Here is an 18396-nt window from a genome sequence, read left to right on the forward strand (position 1 = left end):
AACTATGTTCCGTGAGAATATTCCCCGTCAAAGACGAAGAAGAGATAGAGCTTTAGTTTGAAGTGCTGGATCCACCACCGCCTGGCTGCAGAAACCTGGATGAACTCACTGTGGAGACTCAGTTTTCACATCTGTAAAATAGGGATATGGACCGTTCCTACTTCTTAAGGAAGTCAGGAGGGGTAAAGCACATAATGGAATGAAAGAGACAGGCTAGAATGGGGGAAGCATGTGCGTTCAGGTGAACTCACGGTGGGTGGGCTGCTGAGTTCGGCTCAGGAAACCTCGGGACCTTCTCAACCCATCCTTCATCCTGTCCCTCTCCTCCTTCTACAGCGCTGGTGAGACTCAGCCCATCTTCCCAGACAGGCACTTGAGACCCTCCACCCCGGGTCTGTTCCCCCATCCCCTCGGGAGACCCAGCACCCCAGCAAAGCAGCCTTTTCACGGGGCTGCAGACTCTCTGGGCTCCCCTGAACTGCATTGTGTCCTTGGCCACGGCTCAGGCCACGCATTCCTTCCACCAAATCAAATGCCCACTTTTCCTTCTCTGACAATATCTACCTTAAGTGTGACAATGGGTCACAAACCAGCGTGCATTGGAGGAAACGCCCTGCCCCATCCCCCATGCGGCTAGTTCCTCCGTGTAGTCCCTGCCTCACTCCACCCCTCTCCTCGTCCCCTCCTGGGTGAACTGGGAATCCACCCCACCAGGCAGGCTTGGCTCAGCTCTGCTCTGGGAGCCCCATTTCTGCTCCTCCAGGTAGGCTGCTGCCAGGACCCCCCCAGGGACACCTGTGACCGTGTGACTGAGTCTGTTTAATTCTGGGATGTTTAGCAAGCCCATCTGGCTCTCATACTAATTTCTATCTTCTGAATTAGCCTTTAACAGTAAGACAGATGATATTTCTACCACTACCTACCTTAGTCTTTGTCCTGTGTCTCAATTTTATATAGAACACAAGTGGGAATAGGGTGCTACTTCTTGTGTCCCTTAAGACATCAACAACCTGTACACACCTGGAAGGAGCCATGACCTTGCCTGGAGCAGGTTCTATGGCTCTTTGCTGGATTACGCATTTGTGTTCTGAGAAATACACTTACATTAAAAAAAAAAATTAAAATAACTAGGTAAAGGACCCGAGGGACAGAAGGTAGGAACAAAACCAGCAGCTCTAGAATATGGTCTGTACATCCACTCAATGACAGTCCTCTGGGAGTCTGCCCTTTGCTGGGGAAGGCAGTGGGCCCCCGGCAGTGACAACACGGTTTCGACTCTTAAATGTCACCTCCTCAGAGACACCTCACCTGACTCTCCCACCTACAGTGGATCCCACTTCCCCCTCGCCATCCCCCCACCCCATCACTATCACACCATCTTGTTCATTTCTTTATCGGCACTGATCATGATCTATCATTTTAAGTGCTCTTTGTCTAGAACGTGCATTTCTGAGAGCTGGGACCACCCCAGCGGTCGTGAACACGATGCCTGGGACATTGCTGCCTTCTCAGCATCCCAGAGGAATGAAGGAACAGCGTGAGATATGCTAGGACGGGAAAGGAAGTTGGCAGGGGGAGGGGTAAGTGGGAGAACTGGGTGTTCCGGGAAGGCTTCTTGGAAGAGAGGGCACCTGAGGTCAGAGGCTGTGCCTTAGGACAGCTGAGGACAAAGTCCACCTGTTCAGGTAAAAAGAGATGGAAAGGTAAATCCAAGAAGAGGGAAGGACACGGGTAAGCAGCACGTGGTCATACGCAGTACGCGCGGAAACAGAAGTGTAACAAAAGGGGGCTGGTGAGGGAGGCTGGGTTGCTTGTGGGGCACAGAGGAGGGTGTGCAAGACAAATGCGGAGATAGAAGTGAAGCAGCACAAGTGAACCCCTCAGCACGGAGCCAGGCACAAGGATGGGGGCAACCACAGGCCACGGAGGCAGCACCAGAGATGAGGCCAGAAGAATGGACCAGAGAGAGACCTCCTGGGGGGGAAGTGGAGGAAGAGGGTTCCAGGCAGAAGGACCAGGTGAAAAGGGGTGGGGGTGGGGGTGGGGCGGGTCCCACCTGCAGGAACACAGTGTAAAAACCAGGTGCTGTGGGGAGGAGGAAGGGGAAGCTGGGGCGAAGTGAGAGAGTGGCATGGACATATATACACTACCAAATGCAAAATAGATAGCTAGTGGGAAGTAGCCGCATAGCACAGGGAGATCAGCTCGGTGCTGTGTGACCACCTAGAGGGGTGGGATAGGGAGGGTGGGAGGGAGATGCAAGAGGGAGGAGATATGGGGATATATGTATATGTACAGCTGATTCACTTTGTTATACAGCAGAAACTAACACACCATTGTAAAGCAATTATACTCCAATAAAGATGGTAAAAAGAAAAAAACAGGTGCTGGGTGGAGATGGACAGTCACAGCCCCCAAGGGCTCTGTGTGCCCTTAAACTGGGCGGCTGCCAGCCCTGCCATGTGCTATGAGGAGTGACAGATCGAACACTGACCTTTTCAACCAGGTCTTCGGGGGCCTGTTCCTCAAAGAGCTGAATTTTATCTTCAGTGCACTTCTTCAAAAGGTCTGTCTTGCTTTTGCTCTTGGAGCGTGGCTTCCTTGCCTTGGACTGTGGCTGGAGAGAGGGGAGAAAACATGGGCGAGAAAGTGATCACCAGTAGGTTGGTGCAGCTCCTGGTCTCCCCAAGCCCAGAGAGGCTCCTGCAGCTCTTGGCACCGCACAGCGGTCTTAGCCAGAGAGGGGAGGAGAGATGAACACTCTCCTGGAATGAACTCCGTTCATGGGCCTTCGGTCTTGGCATACTTTGGGAGCTTGTCCCCCCAAAGGGAGGCGAGGGATGCTCGTGGGCAGAGCTGGAGCTTTGCAGTCAGACAGATAGTGGCCCCACCTGTATCCACCTCCTCTCCAGTGGGGGACCTCAACCCGTCAGCCTCTGTGAGCAGGCACAGGACGGAAGAGGCCCTTGTCCTTGGGAAGCTTACAAAACAAGAGGAAAAAATCAGTAAACATGAAAACAAATAACCGACCAAGACACTCTCAGAGGGTTGGTGAGTGCCATGAAGACAAGGAGACGGATATTCTCTGGGTATTATCTTACATTAGGCAGATGGGGACACGTCTGCAGAGGTGAACAGCTGCTGAGGACATCCGTATGCATGCATTCAAGGAGGCATTATGCGTGGGCTTTAACACATACCATCCTCCTAGAATAACAGTCTGCACAACCTACACACACATACCAGCTTCTCACAAATGTAAAGAAGTGACATTGCAGCTGAGCCCTGCATGACAAGGTGTCAGGAGTGTGAAAATGTGGGAATAGAAGGTTCCAGACCCCGAAGACCTGAAGCCCAGAGCAAGGGTGAGAGGAGTCGAAGAAGAGGTTGTGTGGGACTTCCCTGGTGGTCCAGTGGTAAAGAATCTGCCTTCCAACACAGGGGACCCAGACTCGATCCCTGGTCAGGGAAGTAAGATCCCACATGTGGCGGGGCAACGAAGCCTGCGTAACACAACTACTGAGCTCGCACGCCTCAATGAGAGAGTCCATGTACTGCAAAAACTACAGAGCCCACATATGCACTCTGGAGCCTGCCTGGAGCCCGCACGCCACAGAGAAGCCCGTGCTTCCATAACGAAGACCCAACAAAGCCAGAGAAAAAAAAAGAGAAAGAAAAGAAATAAATAATTAAAAAAGAGAAGAGGTTGTGGGTGCTCAGTAAATTGATATTCAGCGAATGAATGAATGAGTGTAGCAGATGCTACACTCTCTGAGCCTCAGTTTCCAGACCTGTAAAATGGAGCTAATAATACCTACCTCATAGGATTACTGCAAGAACATAACACAATGGAACATAAATATAACATAATCTAACATAATAAACAGAAAAATATAACAATACAGCATTCTGTAACACAACAGGATAGAACATAACAACATGCTGTAACAGAATGTAGCATAAATGAGAATATAACAATAGGACATGACATAACATAGCAAAACAAAACGCCATGCAGTACGGCATGATGTAGCATGACCAACACAGCACACACCACATCTAAGATGCTTGGTGCAGTACGTGGCTGGTGGCCACTCCCCACGAGGGCCAGTCCTCCTCCCTTCCCGGCTCACATACCCACCCTTCCTCCACTCTTTCACTGTCATGATCTACCAGAGCCTGCTCTAGAGCTGGACTCAGGCCTGCCCACCAGACTCTGACCCGGCGCCTATGGCCGTGGTGATAATGCAAGAGAAGACCCCCATGTCCTCAGGGCCTGCCCCAGCGCACTCAGAGGAAGCAAGCACGTACACAGCAATTCACTGAGTTCAGAGACCCCCATTTGACAGAGGAGGAGACTGAGGCCAGAACAGAATCGGTGGCCTCAGCCACATCATGGGAGCCCTAAGAACTAGATGGTGAGCTTCCTGACTCCTGCACCCAATGTCTTTAAAAACTCGGGCTGGGCTCAGCTCATCCCATGAGTGAACTATAGTTTTTATCTCCTGATCTAATGGTGATAATACCAAAAAGAGGAAATTGGGGGTCAACCCCTCTTAGGAACAGAGCTAGGCTGGTGGGTAAGACCCTGAAGCCCAGAGCAAGGACTGGCACTGGAAGCGGGGGAAGCCAGAGTGGGGCAGGGGTGGGGCAGATCGTGTGCCTCCCTCCCAGCCCCACGCACAGTGATGTCAAGTCGGTAGCCTGAAATTGGCCTTGGAAGGAGTATTTATACCAGGGAAATAGGCAAATGCTACAAATCAGGAACTCGGAACCCCCAATGAGAGTCAGTTTACCAGGACGTGACTGATCAGGGGTCAGACCACAGGGGGTCTTGAGATCACGGTAGAACTTATAGCTGGGCAGAGAGTACCAAGGATGTGCCTGAATTGTGTTTTCTCCTCGAGGAGAAGCAGTAGGTTTAAAGTCAGAAAGCACCAGCTCCAAGCGAGTCGTCTACTTCCTCCTACGTCGGTCAGTCACTTTTCCTCTGCTGGTTGGTGCTTTCATCTGTAGAACGGGGGCAAAATATCTACCTCCTGGCCCTGATGTGAACCACAGATGAGCTACTGGAAGTGTAAGTGATTCGAAATGTTTTCAATCTCAACATAATATCAACTCAAGGGAAGTCCCCGCATTCCGCCCACATCCGGTGGTTGGTTGGTTCAGTCAATAAAATTTATTGCGTACCTACTACGCACCAGGCACCTCCTAGGTGCTGGGATGGAGTGGTGAACGGGTACTACAAACAGGGAGCTTGCTGTCAGTGGGAGCACAGACCGCGGGTACGTAGAGAAACCAGGACATGGCAGATGGCAATCGACTCTCTGAAGACGCGGGAATGCAGCATGTGATAAAGGATGCCTGGGAAGGGCATTGCAGATAGCAATCGACTCTCTGAAGACGCGGGAACGCAGCATGTGATAAAGGATGCCTGGGAAAGTGGTAATCTTGGATCGTGCTCAGGGAAGACCACTGTGCAGGTAACATATTTGAACTGAGATCTGAAGAGACTGTAAAGAGCTGGCCCTGTGATGTTCTTGGCAGAGGAAACAGCAAGTCCGAAGGCCTTGTCTCAGGTGGGATTCCCCAGAGGCAGAGCCAGAGGCAGGGACTGGGGTGCACGCAGTTTCCGGAGAGAGAACCTCTGAGCAAGGCGTAGGGGGTGAGGGAACCAGGACAGGAGGGGGAAAGGGCCACGCATGGTGGAGGTCTCAGGTAGCGTCTGGCCTTGACTGGTCCATAAGGGGCTCCAGAGTAAACCCTGCACCCAAGAGTTGCCTCGTCTGTGGCCCATAACACGTGCTCACCACAGGCATCTGTCAATCATCACCCTCCGAGGCCCAGGGTGAGAGATGCCCTTTTCCACCTGAGCTGAGCATCCTCCTTGTGCCACTTACAGAAGTACTCTGAGTGGGTCACTGGATGTGGCCAAGGGAGGGGGCAGGAGGAAGAGTCACCTTTCAGGGTAGGTGGCTCCCATCGCTGAGGGGAACGCTCAGGAGAGCGGCGCAGCTGTGAGCCGTGAGTGGCAGAGACCCAAGTCCAGGTACCAGTGTGTCCACTACAGAACTTAAGGTGCTTCCAGGAACAGCTGATGCCAACAGGGCCCGAGAGGAGAGGGTGGGAGATGAGCTGAGGGTGGGTGGCGGAGCGAGATCCTACAGTATCAACCGCCGGAGGAGGCCCCACTTCTGCACCCACGAGGCCCCGAGATGCCCATCCTACCTGCAGCTCAGGGGCGGCCAGCGCCTGGTCCAATTTCAGGAACTCTGCTTCTCGCCATGCGGTTTGAAATTGCTGCAGTAGGACTCGGGCCCGGATTTTGGGAAGGGCCAAGCTCCTGTCCATCTGAGCGAAGCAGCCGTGAACTTCCTGCCTCATCCCGAGCAGCTCCTCTTCGGACAGGGAGAAGGCAGAGGACCAGAGCTTTCTGGAAAAGCAAGAACAGTGATATGTTTTAGTGGAGAGAAGACAGTGTGGGTTGTGCTGGGGGGAAAGTGTAAATTCAAAGCTCAAACTCCACTAGTCAAATCCACGTCTGGAAAAAAAACGCCATCTCCTTAATCGGGCATTCATTCCACAAGGATTTCTTGAGCATCTAATGTGTGTCATGATGGACACAACATCATATTGGGACTAGGAATTCAGAGTTGAATGAGACAAGCCTGTGAGCAGGCAACAGGCGTCCCGGCGCTCACGACCTTGAAGAGAACCTGTCTCCGTTTAGAACAGACATGAAGACAAAGAACTGTCCACCGAGCCTGGCCAGCAGCAGACTGTACGTAGGGACCAGCAGCCCGGAGGAGAGATGCCCAACTCGGCAGGTCATGGGGAAGTGGGGCCTTGTGCTGGGTCTTTCTAGCATGATGAGTGACAGCTCTCATTTAGGGAAAACCTATTCTGTGCTGGAAACCACGCAGAGTGATTTACCGTTAGGGGCTGACTGTGTCCTCCCAAAAGATATGTTCAAGTCCTAACCCCTGGTACCTCTGAATGTGATCATATTTGGAAATAGGGTCTTTGCAGAGGCAGTTTAGAAGTAAGTTAAGATGGGGTCATGTTGCAATAGGGTGGACCCTTAATCCAATATGACTGGTGTTCTTCAAAGAAGAGAAGACACACACACAAGAAGGCCATGTGATGATGGGTCTACGAGCCAACGAGTGCTGAGGATTGTAGCAACAGCAGAAGCTAAGAGAAAGGCGGGGATCAGATTCTCCCCTGGAACCTTCAGACAGAGCATGACCCTGCCGACACCTGGATTTGGACTTCTAGCCTCCAGAACTGGGAGGCAATACATTTTTGTTGTTTTAAAGCCCCTGGTCTGTGGTGCTTTATTATGCCAGCCCCAGGAAACATTTACCTGCATCCTCACTGATCCTTTGGCAACTCAATCCTCAATTTACAAATGAGGAAATTTTTTTTGCGGTACGTGGGCCTCTCACTGTTGTGGCCTCTCCCGTTGCGGAGCACAGGCTCCGGACGCGCAGGCTCAGCGGCCATGGCTCATGGGCCTAGCCGCTCCGCGGCATGTGGGACCTTCCCGGACCGGGGCACGAACCCGTGTCCCCTGCATCGGCAGGCGGACTCTCAACCACTGCGCCACCAGGGAAGCCCACAAATGAGGAAATTAAGGAATGTCTCCCTCTTCCTCCCAGGCAAGGCCTACAGCCACTCTACAGGGGAGAACGGCCACAGGCTCTCTTTCCCACCTCTGGGGATCCAGTCTGGCCAACGAGATGGAAGAGGAGGTCGGCTGGGACTTCTGGACAGAATGTCCTCCCTGACCCAGGAGACAGCATCTGGAGGGAGGCCATCTCTTCTGTCCTGCTTTGGGCAATGTGTGTCTGTTCATTGATCGCTCAAAAAATCTTCATGTGGGCCTGTGGGACTTCAGCTCACCTAGAAAGTTCTCTCGTGGAAGCAGAATAAGACCGAAAGGGCTGACTTGGGTCCCCAGACAGAAGCGGTCTAAAGGCCCCAAGCCCATGTCTTGGGTTCCCTGGGACTCACCAATTTTTCTGAAACACTTTAGGAAACTGCAGCTGTTCCTTTGTACCTTCCCTCGTGGAGAATCTTTGCCCCACGTGTTTGCTGCTTACGTGGACTCCAAGGTGAAAGCAACTCTGAAATGAATCTGAGTTTTTATTCTTGCCCATCTTCAAACCAGATTGGCCCAGGGTGGTCTGGCTTTAATCCTCCACTAGGTAGGCACCAAGATAATACAGAAATATAGGAGATAGGGTCTTTGCCCTGAAGGAATTTAAAATCCAGGCAGGAGTTTAGCAAAAAGGTCTCAAAGACACTTTCCCTGGCAAAATATGCATCCTCATTAATTCTTATTTTATAGGACCAGGTTTACAGCAACTCTCTCTGGCTTGAAATTGAGAAGCTTATAAAAATATGTTTCAAAACTATTGTGCAAAGCCATTTCTACTTAATGCCTCAGAAATAAAGGCTACAACCTTTTAGGGTCTTAAATAAGCAAAGTATATAAGCAGACTCAGATTGTGTGTATTGTTAGTTGACCCCCTTTAACCCTTAGGAAAATCATAGAGTTTTCTGATACCAAAGTGAGAGCTCTCTTTTCCTGTTGAACGACTCAATCGGCGGCCGCTTTAATAATACTCCCCGCAAAATGGAACCACATGAATCAAAGAAGATGACCATCCAATAATGGGAATGTCACGTCCAATCCACACACTTTGAAGAGCCCAAAGCAGGCTGGATGGAGCAAAGAGACTTTGGTCGAATGTAGATTGAGCTGAATAATTACTGCTGAGAACAATTCGTGGGAATAAGAAGTGGCATTTAAGGATCTGATTTGTATGGGCTTGGAGAAGACAGCATCTTGTTTGTTCAAGAAAACAAAAACGAACAAAGATTGCGAACTAAACAAGGACAGAACCATAAAGAAAGAGAGATGAGAAGGAGGGGAGAGGTCACTTCATCTAAACCAAGACAATCTCACCCTCTGCAAACACCTGGGACCTCTCCTCCCCGGCAGCAAGGTCAGTCCCTGGGAATGAACACTTAAGGAGGAGGCACTGCATCCTTGAGGCCAGGAAGACCTTGTTCCATGGGAAGTCACCGCCACCAAGGAAGGATGGGCACTGCAGAACGATGCTCTGCTATTTGGTATCCCTGAAAGGGTTCAAGGAGAGCTCAGGCCTCGGTGCAGATGGGGAGGACCACCGACGTCCAGCGAGCAGCATGCAGGATCAGTAGAGGAGGGGGACAGATGGACCGAGCAGACAGACTGAGAAGGACTCCTTCCCCTACCCTCCCCCAACGCCCACCCCCAACACCCCCTCCACAATCCTATGTCGATGCAACCTTTTCTAATCAAAAGGGCTTCAATTCAATTCAGAATTGAAATTGTGGCTAAGATCCAAACTGAACTGTGGAGTGGCCATACCGAGGAAAGAATAGTCAAAGGGCTTTGGTTTTGTTTATTTGCTTCAATAGTGTTTTCTGGGTTGGTTGGTTCCTTTAAGGAATATTGATGGGTGGGTCCGTTGGTTAAAAGGAAAAGAGCGCTATGTTATAGCCAAACGGGCACAGTTACGCCCTTATGTGTAAACAGTCTACACTACTCTAAATAAACAGACTGGGAAGATGGCGGTTACTGTTTATCTTCACTGCGCTGCTGTTGCTGGGGGTTTTGATTCTGTCTTTCATGCAGTGAGACTGGTCTCCCCTCTTCACACCCGGACAAGGACCCACCCAGCTGTTCCACCACCTAGTCTTGCCCCGCCTCAGCAAGGCAACAGTGGGCAGTGTCGCCTTGTCTCTGGCTCCCAGTACCAGGTCAGTGGCCGGCGCCCAACATGTACCTTCTTCAGAGCTTGGTAAGGATCTTAATCCTCCATATGTTTACCTGGTTAATTACTCCTGCTTTGTGTATCACAATCATCTATTTATGTGTCTGTCTTCCTCCTGATAATCTGAGTTCTTCCAGCACAGGAATGATGGTGGTGATGATAGCAGCTACCTCTTTTCATCCACTTATTGCAGACCAAGGGTTGTGTTAAAAGACTGACATAGGGCTTCCCTGGTGGCGCAGTGGTTGAGAGTCCGCCTGCCGATGCAGGGGACACGGGTTCGTGCCCCGGTCCGGGAAGATCCCACATGCCGCGGAGCGGCTGGGCCCGTGAGCCACGGACGCTGAGGCTGTGCGTCCGGAGCCTGTGCTCCACAACGGGAGAGGCCACAGCAGTGAGAGGCCCGCGTACCGCAAAAAAAAAAAAAAGACTGACATATACTTGCTCATGTAATCCCTCATCAATGATGTGGAGTTGGCACTTTGCCAGATGTGGTTGACGGCACTTCCTTGCCTCTTATCAGCTCAGCTTTTGTTTAGATGGGTTACTCTCCAACCATGCTGGGGATAGGAACACCCCTCACAGGCCCAGAGAGGGAATCCCAGGTGATCTGAGGCAGGAATTGGCAAACTACGGCCTGCAGACCAAATGTAGCCCACTGCCTGTTTTTGTCAATAACAAAAACAGGGCCTCTCACTGCTGTGGCCTGGTTCTACTGGAACACAGTTACGTTCACTTACGGATTGTCTGTAGCCGCTTTCACGCTACTGGGGCAGAGCTGAATAGTTGCAACAGAAACCATGTAGCCCTCAGAGACTCAAATATTTACTACCTGGCAATTTATAGAAAAAGTCTGCTGCCCTCTGGTCTAAGACAGTCATGGCCATTTCACTCCTTGCCGGTGAATGGTTTAGGCATGGGCTGGTGATGTAGTCCTGCCCAGTGGAATCGGAAGAATCAGTGCCTCACATGTTAAAAAGAGATGACGGGGCTTCCCTGGTGGCGCAGTGGTTGAGAGTCCGCCCGCCGATGCAGGGGACACGGGTTCGTGACCCGGTCCGGGAAGATCCCACATGCCGCGGAGCCGCTGGGCCCGTGAGCCATGGCCACTGAGCCTGCACGTCTGGAGCCTATGCTCCGCAACGGGAGAGGCCCCAACAATGAGAGGCCCGCGTACCGCAAAAAAAAAAAAAAAGAGAGATGATGTATGTGACACCTGGAGCTGCAGCAGCCATCCTGAAACCATGTGGGGCTGAGCCCAAAGACCAAAGCAGCACACTGAGTGTAGTGGAGCAGAAGGATGTTGAGGGCTGGATCTTGATAGTATCATTGGGTCATGGAATCAAAACTAGAAAATTACCCCCCGACTTCTTATAAAATGCTTTCTTCACCTTCTAACAACCCAATGGTATCATGTGCTACTGAAAGCACCGTAAATAATTTATCATTGTCATCCCATTCTACAGGCAAGAAAGATGAGGCTCAGAGAAGTTAAGTAACTTGCCTACACTCAGACAGCTGGTGGCAGTGCTGGGATTTAAACCCAGGTTTTTGGTCTACACTGCCCACATTTCATTCCTCTCTGTAGCCCCATGTGGGCCATGTTCGAGGCTCCTCCAGTTTCCAATCTGACGTGCCAGCCCTAAACAGTTGCCAAAGCTTTGCTGGTGTCTATCACACAGCTGATGGCCCCTTTTGGGCCACGTCAAATCTCAGTCTGCACAAAGAGCCGGCGAATGCTGCAGGGGAGTGAAGGACTATCAACAGTGGCCCCTCTGGAATTTGATTTTAACTTGTCCTCATTGCTTCCATAGCTCTCCAGTGGCTTTAAAAACATTAGTGGTGCAAATTATCCATTATTTTATAATTATTACACCAGGATTGCTGGCGGGCAATGGCTTACAGCATCCTAGTCAGAAGTGGATGTCATTCCATGGTTCTTGAATTCAATGAATGAACGGGCCCCATAAAGAGATGGTGCAGCGGGCCGTAAGGCCTGGAATGAAGGCCCACTACCATGTGCTCCCTGACATCTGCTGACACAGGGAGGGCCTCCTGTGGCTTAACTATAAGTTCCCCTCCCCATCCTGCTCCTGTGGACAAGCTCCCCTCTTCACACAACACTTCTCATCAAGGGGACCAGGTGCAATTCCTGCTTACTCATGAGCATTGGGTTTCAGTTCCCTGCCAGCCTGTAGTTGTCCAAACAAGCCCATCACATCCTCCCACGGGAACCAGGGGGCACCTCACCCTCCTGTTGCTTTTGCGTTGGCCAAAAAATTTGTTTGTTTCCCCGCTCACATGAAAAACCCGAACTTGTTGGCCAACCCAAATACAAAGCCTGCCTCCCATGAGCCCTGGTTGTTTGCTCTGCAACCCTTGAGTGGCCCTGGGGGGACATGCACTGCCCGTCTTCCCTGGGCTGTGGGTATAAGTAACTAATACACTGCTGTCCAGCGTCAGATGGCACGTGTCTGGCCATCCCCGTAACCAGGCGGTGGAATCCCTCCCCCACCAGTGGGAGGAGAGGAGGCGATGAAAACACACAGGGATTAAAACTCACGTGAAGATCAAGTGCTCCCAGTGTCTCAGCTCCGCCTGCTCCTCCGTGGAGGCCTCCAGAGCATCGTCCTTCAGCCTCTGCCTCACGCTCTGAATGCCCTCCTGGCCTCTGTCCCTCTCCTCACCCTCGAGCCGCTCGGCCCGGGCGGCCAGGTCCCTGCTGTGCTCCTCCAGGATCTGCTGCAGGAAGAGCCAGGGGACCCCGCGCTTGAGCAGCTCCTGGGTCATCACCGAGTTCTGCAGCCGCCGCAGCTGCTCTGTGGCTTTCTCGGACAGTGAGAGGGTCAGGGCCCTGAGCTCGTCCAGGGCAGCCTGGTCCAGGCGCTCCTGCAGCTCCTCCAGGGTGGCGCTGTGCTCGGCCACCAGGCTCCGCCACTGGCCCATGTACTGGCGAGCATCCTCAGCCGCCCCGAAGGCTTCAGCGATGGACAGCCGCTCCCTCCGCTGCTCCTTGTGCTGGCAGGAGTTCCAGAACAGACAATTAACAGGGGGCGGGACTCGGTTGTACAGCTCTTGGGGGAAAACACTCTGGTTGCAGGAAGCACCGAATGTCAACATCTCTTTCCCCAATCACCTCACATTCAGCAAATTGTTCTTGAAAACAAAAAAAGTAACATAATTTAAAGACCAGTGGAGATTGCCAAAGTAGCAGCAGAGGAGAATTGAACCGCGAAATGGAAACTTTGAATAAATGCTTTGTTCTTCTAAAGCCAACTAAGATTTTTATGCAAGTAGGCTAATAGGACAGAAATACTGCAAGAGCGTGTTCAGAACTGGAAGGACTCTTGATTTCTCCCCATAGTCAAGCCTTAGACGACAAGAGAGGAAATTTCTATTAAGGTTTTTATCTTCTTAACACATCCTCCCCAAAGGAGAAGAATGCGTAACCTGGTTGATCTTTAGTAAAATGTGACCACCTTTTTACTCATTTGTTTCAAAGAAGGATCCAGGACATCTTTTTTTCTCTTCCTTCACTCAGATATAATATCCTCTCTATTCTCTCTATCTTGCTCTCTTCTTCTGAACTAGACAAAATCTGCCTCTGTCTATGTTAATCACAGTATTCCAGAGGCAAGGGGTGGCATAATTCAAAGATTTATGGAGAGGATTTAAGCAAAAGGCTTAATCTGCCTCACCCAACTGAGCTTTTAGCAGTACCTCCTTTGTTTGAGGTTGCATCGTTTTTAAATGAATCAATAAAGTTGATCGTTGTTCCCCCCTCCCCAAAAAACAAAATTATTCTTTAGAAAATAACCCAAAATGTAGTGAAAACTTCATTTGTTCAACATTTATTGAACACGTATCTATTGAGTAGGTAAAACCCAAGAGGCAGACCACCTGGGCTCCTAACCTGGCTTCTCCACTTACAAGCTGAGCCACCCCAAACCAGTGTCTGGCCCTGTCTGGGCCTCTACTGCCTAATCTGTAAAATGGGGATAATAATAGGATCTACTTCACAGAGTAGGTGTGAGGATGCAATGAGTTGCTGAAGACATGTGTAACTCTTAGAGGAGGGCCTGGTGCAGAATTGGCATCAATGAATGTCTGCTATTATTATTACCAAGTCCCAGGCACATAGGAACTGAAAATTGAGATATCCTAAGAGAAAACCCCCCTGAGATCCATGAGAGACAATTTAAATGAGGAGGTCACAGAAGGCCTTTTAAAGAAGGAGACCCAAATGGATAAACAACAAGGTCCTATTGTATAGCACGGGGAACTATATTCAATATCCTGTAGTAAAACATAATGGAAAAAGAAAACAACAAAGGCTAATCACCACCAAGAGTAATTATAGTAATAATATGCTACTACTAATTTTTAAAAGTTAAAAAAATAAAGAAGGAGACCTGGGCTTCCCTGGTGGCGCAGTGGTTGGGAGTCTGCCTGCTAATGCAGGGGACATGGGTTCGAGCCCTGGTCTGGGAGGATCCCACATGCCGCGGAGCGACTGGGCCCGTGGGCCACAACTACTGAGGCTGCATGTCTGGAGCCTGTGCTCCGCAACAAGAGAGGCCGCAATAGTGAGAGGCCCGCGCACCGTGATGAAGAGTGGCCCCGGCTTGCCACAACTAGAGAAAGCCCTCGCACAGAAACGAAGACCCAACACAGCAAAAATAAATAAATTGATTAATAAACTCCTACCCCCAACATCTTCTTCTTTAAAAAAAGGTCATATCTCAGTTGGGTTAAGTTGGGGGAAAGGATACTCCTGGGAGAAAGAGCAGTAGGCATAAAGACCCTGTGCTGGGAAGCTGACATGCATAGAGATGTACATCACGGTGTTATTAACAACAGTGCACCTGTGGACAGTCTGGGTTCTATTTTGTGCAAATATGTCTTGTTCATGGGTCCGGGTGACCAGAGAGTGTCAATTCCTTCCTTCTACAATACTGGCTGAGCACCTACAATGTGTCCTCAGAGCTGAGGATATGACACAAACCTTTGCCTTTGTGGAGCTATGTTCTCACTCTGTACCACTCACAAGATTTATCAAAAGCAGCCGTAAGGAACAGGACTCATGGGAAACTGCTAAAATATCTGCAGTTCTTCCATCCTTCCAGACCCTAGCCTGGAGCCCGGCCAGACCATCAGAGAAGTGTGTTCTTGGGCCTCATTGCTTTGATCCTTGAGCCAGTGGAGATGGATGAGGTGATGCTAAAGATGGGGTGGAGTTCAATGGTCCAGGTGAGAATGCCGGGCCCAACACTTGACAATAAAAGCAGAGTTTTTAATCAACCAAATTAAGTTATTGTTTCCCTTTCCCTCCCGAATGGCACCAGACCACCCCCTGTGTTATCCCATGTATCTAGTATCTCCTCTGAATCTGTCCTTGTTCCCGTGCTCAGGACATGCTCTCATCCGTTTTGACCTGGTCAAGGTCTACAGCCTCCCATTGGTCCCATTGTAGACCTGCTCAAGGTCTACAGCCTGGGGCTCCTCCAACTCTATCCGCAGGCTGCTCACATGAGCTTCCTAAATCCCAAATCTGATCTTCCTTCTGAAACTGAGCAGGACCTGTGGGGCTCCTGGGCATGGGAGCCTTTTGAACAGCTGCTAATCAGGGAAGGGAGGGGAGGCAGAGACAAGGGAGGGGCAGCCAAGAAACAATAGTGCAGCCTTGGGGCAGGGTCCTGGTTCCGCCTCAAGGGATACACATAACAGTATCTTTGAGCTCTTTTACAGAACTAAAACCCCCAACAAATGGAAGATATTAGCATTCTTCATTCCAGAGAAGGTAATGACCTGCTCATCAGGAGACCACCTGAGGCCAGATTAAGGAACTGCGGCACTGCACACACCCTGATCCTTAGTGGCACCTCCACCCTTGAACCACTGCTACAAAACTCATCACCAAATCCTCCCGGGTTGGGACACAGTTTTTCAGGGCACGAGCCCACTGCGTCCTTCTTTGCCTGACAAAGCAATAAAGCTATTCTTTTCTACTTCACCCAAAACTCTGTCTCCAAGATTTGATTCAGCACTGGTGCACAGAGGCCGAGTTTTGGGCATCACTTCTCCTCCTGAAAACCCTTCAATGCTCCCCACTGCCCTTGAATGAAGGTCAGCTGCCAGCCCGGCACACTGCCCTCATTGATGAGGTGTTGCTTCCCGGGCGTGCCTCCTCCAGCCCCCGCCCTCTGCCCTCCCAGCTCTCATGTTCTCGGAGCTCCAAGCACAGCGGGGCACCCTCGCCTGAGTGCTTCACCTTTGAACAAGACGCCTCCCCATCCCCTGCAGTGTCCTTCCTGCCTTGCTCGCATCAGATGCTCATTTGTCCCCCAGAACTCGGGTTCCCCAGGAGACGGTGACTTCCTCTCTGTGCTACCAGAGCATGTAGGGAGCACATGATGTCTTTCTGTGGTTGCCGGTTGGTCTCTCACTTCTCGAGGTTCACAAACAGCTGAGTGGGTCAGTGTCAAGGACAAGGCTGAGGCTCTAAGTCAGACAGGCCTGGGCTCAGTTCCACATCTGCCACTCACTAAACATGTGACCTTGACCTCATTACTTAATACTGTGATCTGAATGCTTGTCTTCCCCCAACATCCTATGTTGAAACCTAACATGGGACATGGTGGTGTTAGGAGAGGGGGCCTTGGGGAGGTGCTTAGGTCATGAGGGTGGAGCCCCCTGAATGGGATTAGTGCCCTTATAAAAGAGGCCCCACACTCACCCACCAAGCTCCCTCCACCTTTCCACCCTTCTGACTTATTCTACCAGCAAGAAGTCAGCTGTCTGCAACCAGAAGAGGGCCTTCACCAGAATCTGACCTTGCTGGCACCCTGATCTTGGACTTCCAGCCTCCAGAACTGTGAGATATAAATTGCGGTTCTTTATAAGCCACCCAGCCTGGTACTTTGTTATAGCAGCCCAAATAGACCACAACACTTAAGCCCTCTCAGCCTCAAAGTCTTCATTAAAAAAAGAGAAAACAGGGCTTCCCTGCTGGTGCAGTGGTTGAGAGTCCGCCTGCCGATGCAGGTTCTTGCCCCGGTCCGGGAAGATCCCACATGCCACGGAGCGGCTAGGCCCGTGAGCCATGGCCGCTGAGGTCCGGAGCCTGTGCTCCGCAACGGGAGAGGCCACAACAGTGAGAGGCCCGCGTACCACAAAAAGAAAAAAAAAAAACAGAAAACAGTAGCATCTACCTCATAGGGTTAATGTAAGGATTAAATAAAATACATAATACACTTAGCACAGTACCAATTAAACACTCCATAAATGTTGTAGCACCCATCAGTCATTATTCACTGGAACCAGCACTCCTATTCTCTTGCCCTGGCAGACATTACTAACTTACTGCAACCCTCAGCTTTGCTAGGACCTGTAGAAATCTTGACACAGCATTCCAAACAGTCACTACCAATCAACTGTAGATGGCACATCAGGATGCCTGCCCAGTTGCCCTTTGGATCCTAGCCCTCTGATGGCAGTGCCTGGCATGGAACCCGGCACTTGGTGGGTGTTCACAATGATTATGTAAAGAATCAAGAGGATAATTCCTTATATACCTTTTGCAGCATCTCTCGTCTTCTCTTAATTATTAATTTTTGGTGGAGTTTTTTCTTTTCCTGCTTTAAGTCATTGTCCAACTTCTGTTTTATAGAAAAGACTTCTGTCTGAGCCCGCTCCAAGAGCACCCGCATCTGATCTTCATCCAAGTAGCCTGCTCTAGATGAAAAAGAGGCAGAGTTAGTTAACACACTCTCCAAACTCACCTGCAGCTTGGCTGTGCTGTGGCTGAACGTTTATCTCCATATTAGTTCAGTTTGAATCAGAGAAATCTCTACCAGCAGAAGGAGCAGGAGAACAGGCAGCTAAGACGTTACAAAAATGCAGGAAGGGTAAGGTCAGCTTTTTCAGAGATGTGCAGAGAAAGCTCGCATCCCGAGTGAAATTGCAATTGGGCAAGAGTTCTTGGAGACAGCAACATTCATGGGGACCACTGTGGAACAGAGAGAATCTTCCAAGAGGAGATGGTAGATTGGGAAGTCCTAGTGACAGGAATGGCACAAGTAAAGTCCAAGAGGTAAAATGCAGGGAAAACTCGCTGTGAGGGTTAATTCTGTTTATCAACTTGACTGGCCAGGGTGCCCAGATTAAAGATCACTTCTGAGTGTGTCTGTGCAGGGGTTTCCAGGTGAGACTAACATTTGAATGGGTGGGCTCAGTAAAGCAGATGACCCTCCCCAATGTGGGTGGGCACCCAGTCCACTGAGGGCCTGAACAGAATAAAAGGTGGAGGAGTAAGGAATTCACTTTTTTTTTCCTGCCTCACTGTTGAGCTGGGACATTTCATCTCATCTTCTCCTGCTCTAGGGCTGGGATTCCCCTGGTTCTCAGGCCTCTGGACTGAATTACACCACTGGCTTTCCCGGGCCTCCAGCCTGCAGAGGGCAGATTTTGGGTCTTCTCAGCCTCCACAGTCACACGACACAATTCCTCATACATATCTTACTGGTTCTGTTTTTCTGTTGCTACCACGATCACCACTACCATTCCCAGT

General features: G+C 50.5%; 1 protein-coding gene across 1 annotated transcript in view; it reads right to left on the bottom strand.

Moving 5' to 3' along the window:
* Positions 1-18396, bottom strand: part of EVC2 (EvC ciliary complex subunit 2) — a 142528-nt gene that overhangs the window by 47023 nt on the left and 77109 nt on the right. Inside the window, exons 11-14 of the mRNA XM_065877684.1 lie at positions 17402-17561; positions 12391-12845; positions 6229-6433; positions 2495-2617 (exon numbers count right to left, since the gene is read on the bottom strand). Coding sequence (XP_065733756.1) covers positions 2495-2617; positions 6229-6433; positions 12391-12845; positions 17402-17561 — 943 coding nt within the window. The remainder of the gene's footprint in view (positions 1-2494; positions 2618-6228; positions 6434-12390; positions 12846-17401; positions 17562-18396) is intronic.

The sequence above is a fragment of the Phocoena phocoena genome, chromosome 5 (genome assembly GCF_963924675.1).
Source record: "Phocoena phocoena chromosome 5, mPhoPho1.1, whole genome shotgun sequence".
Lineage (NCBI taxonomy): Eukaryota > Metazoa > Chordata > Mammalia > Artiodactyla > Phocoenidae > Phocoena > Phocoena phocoena.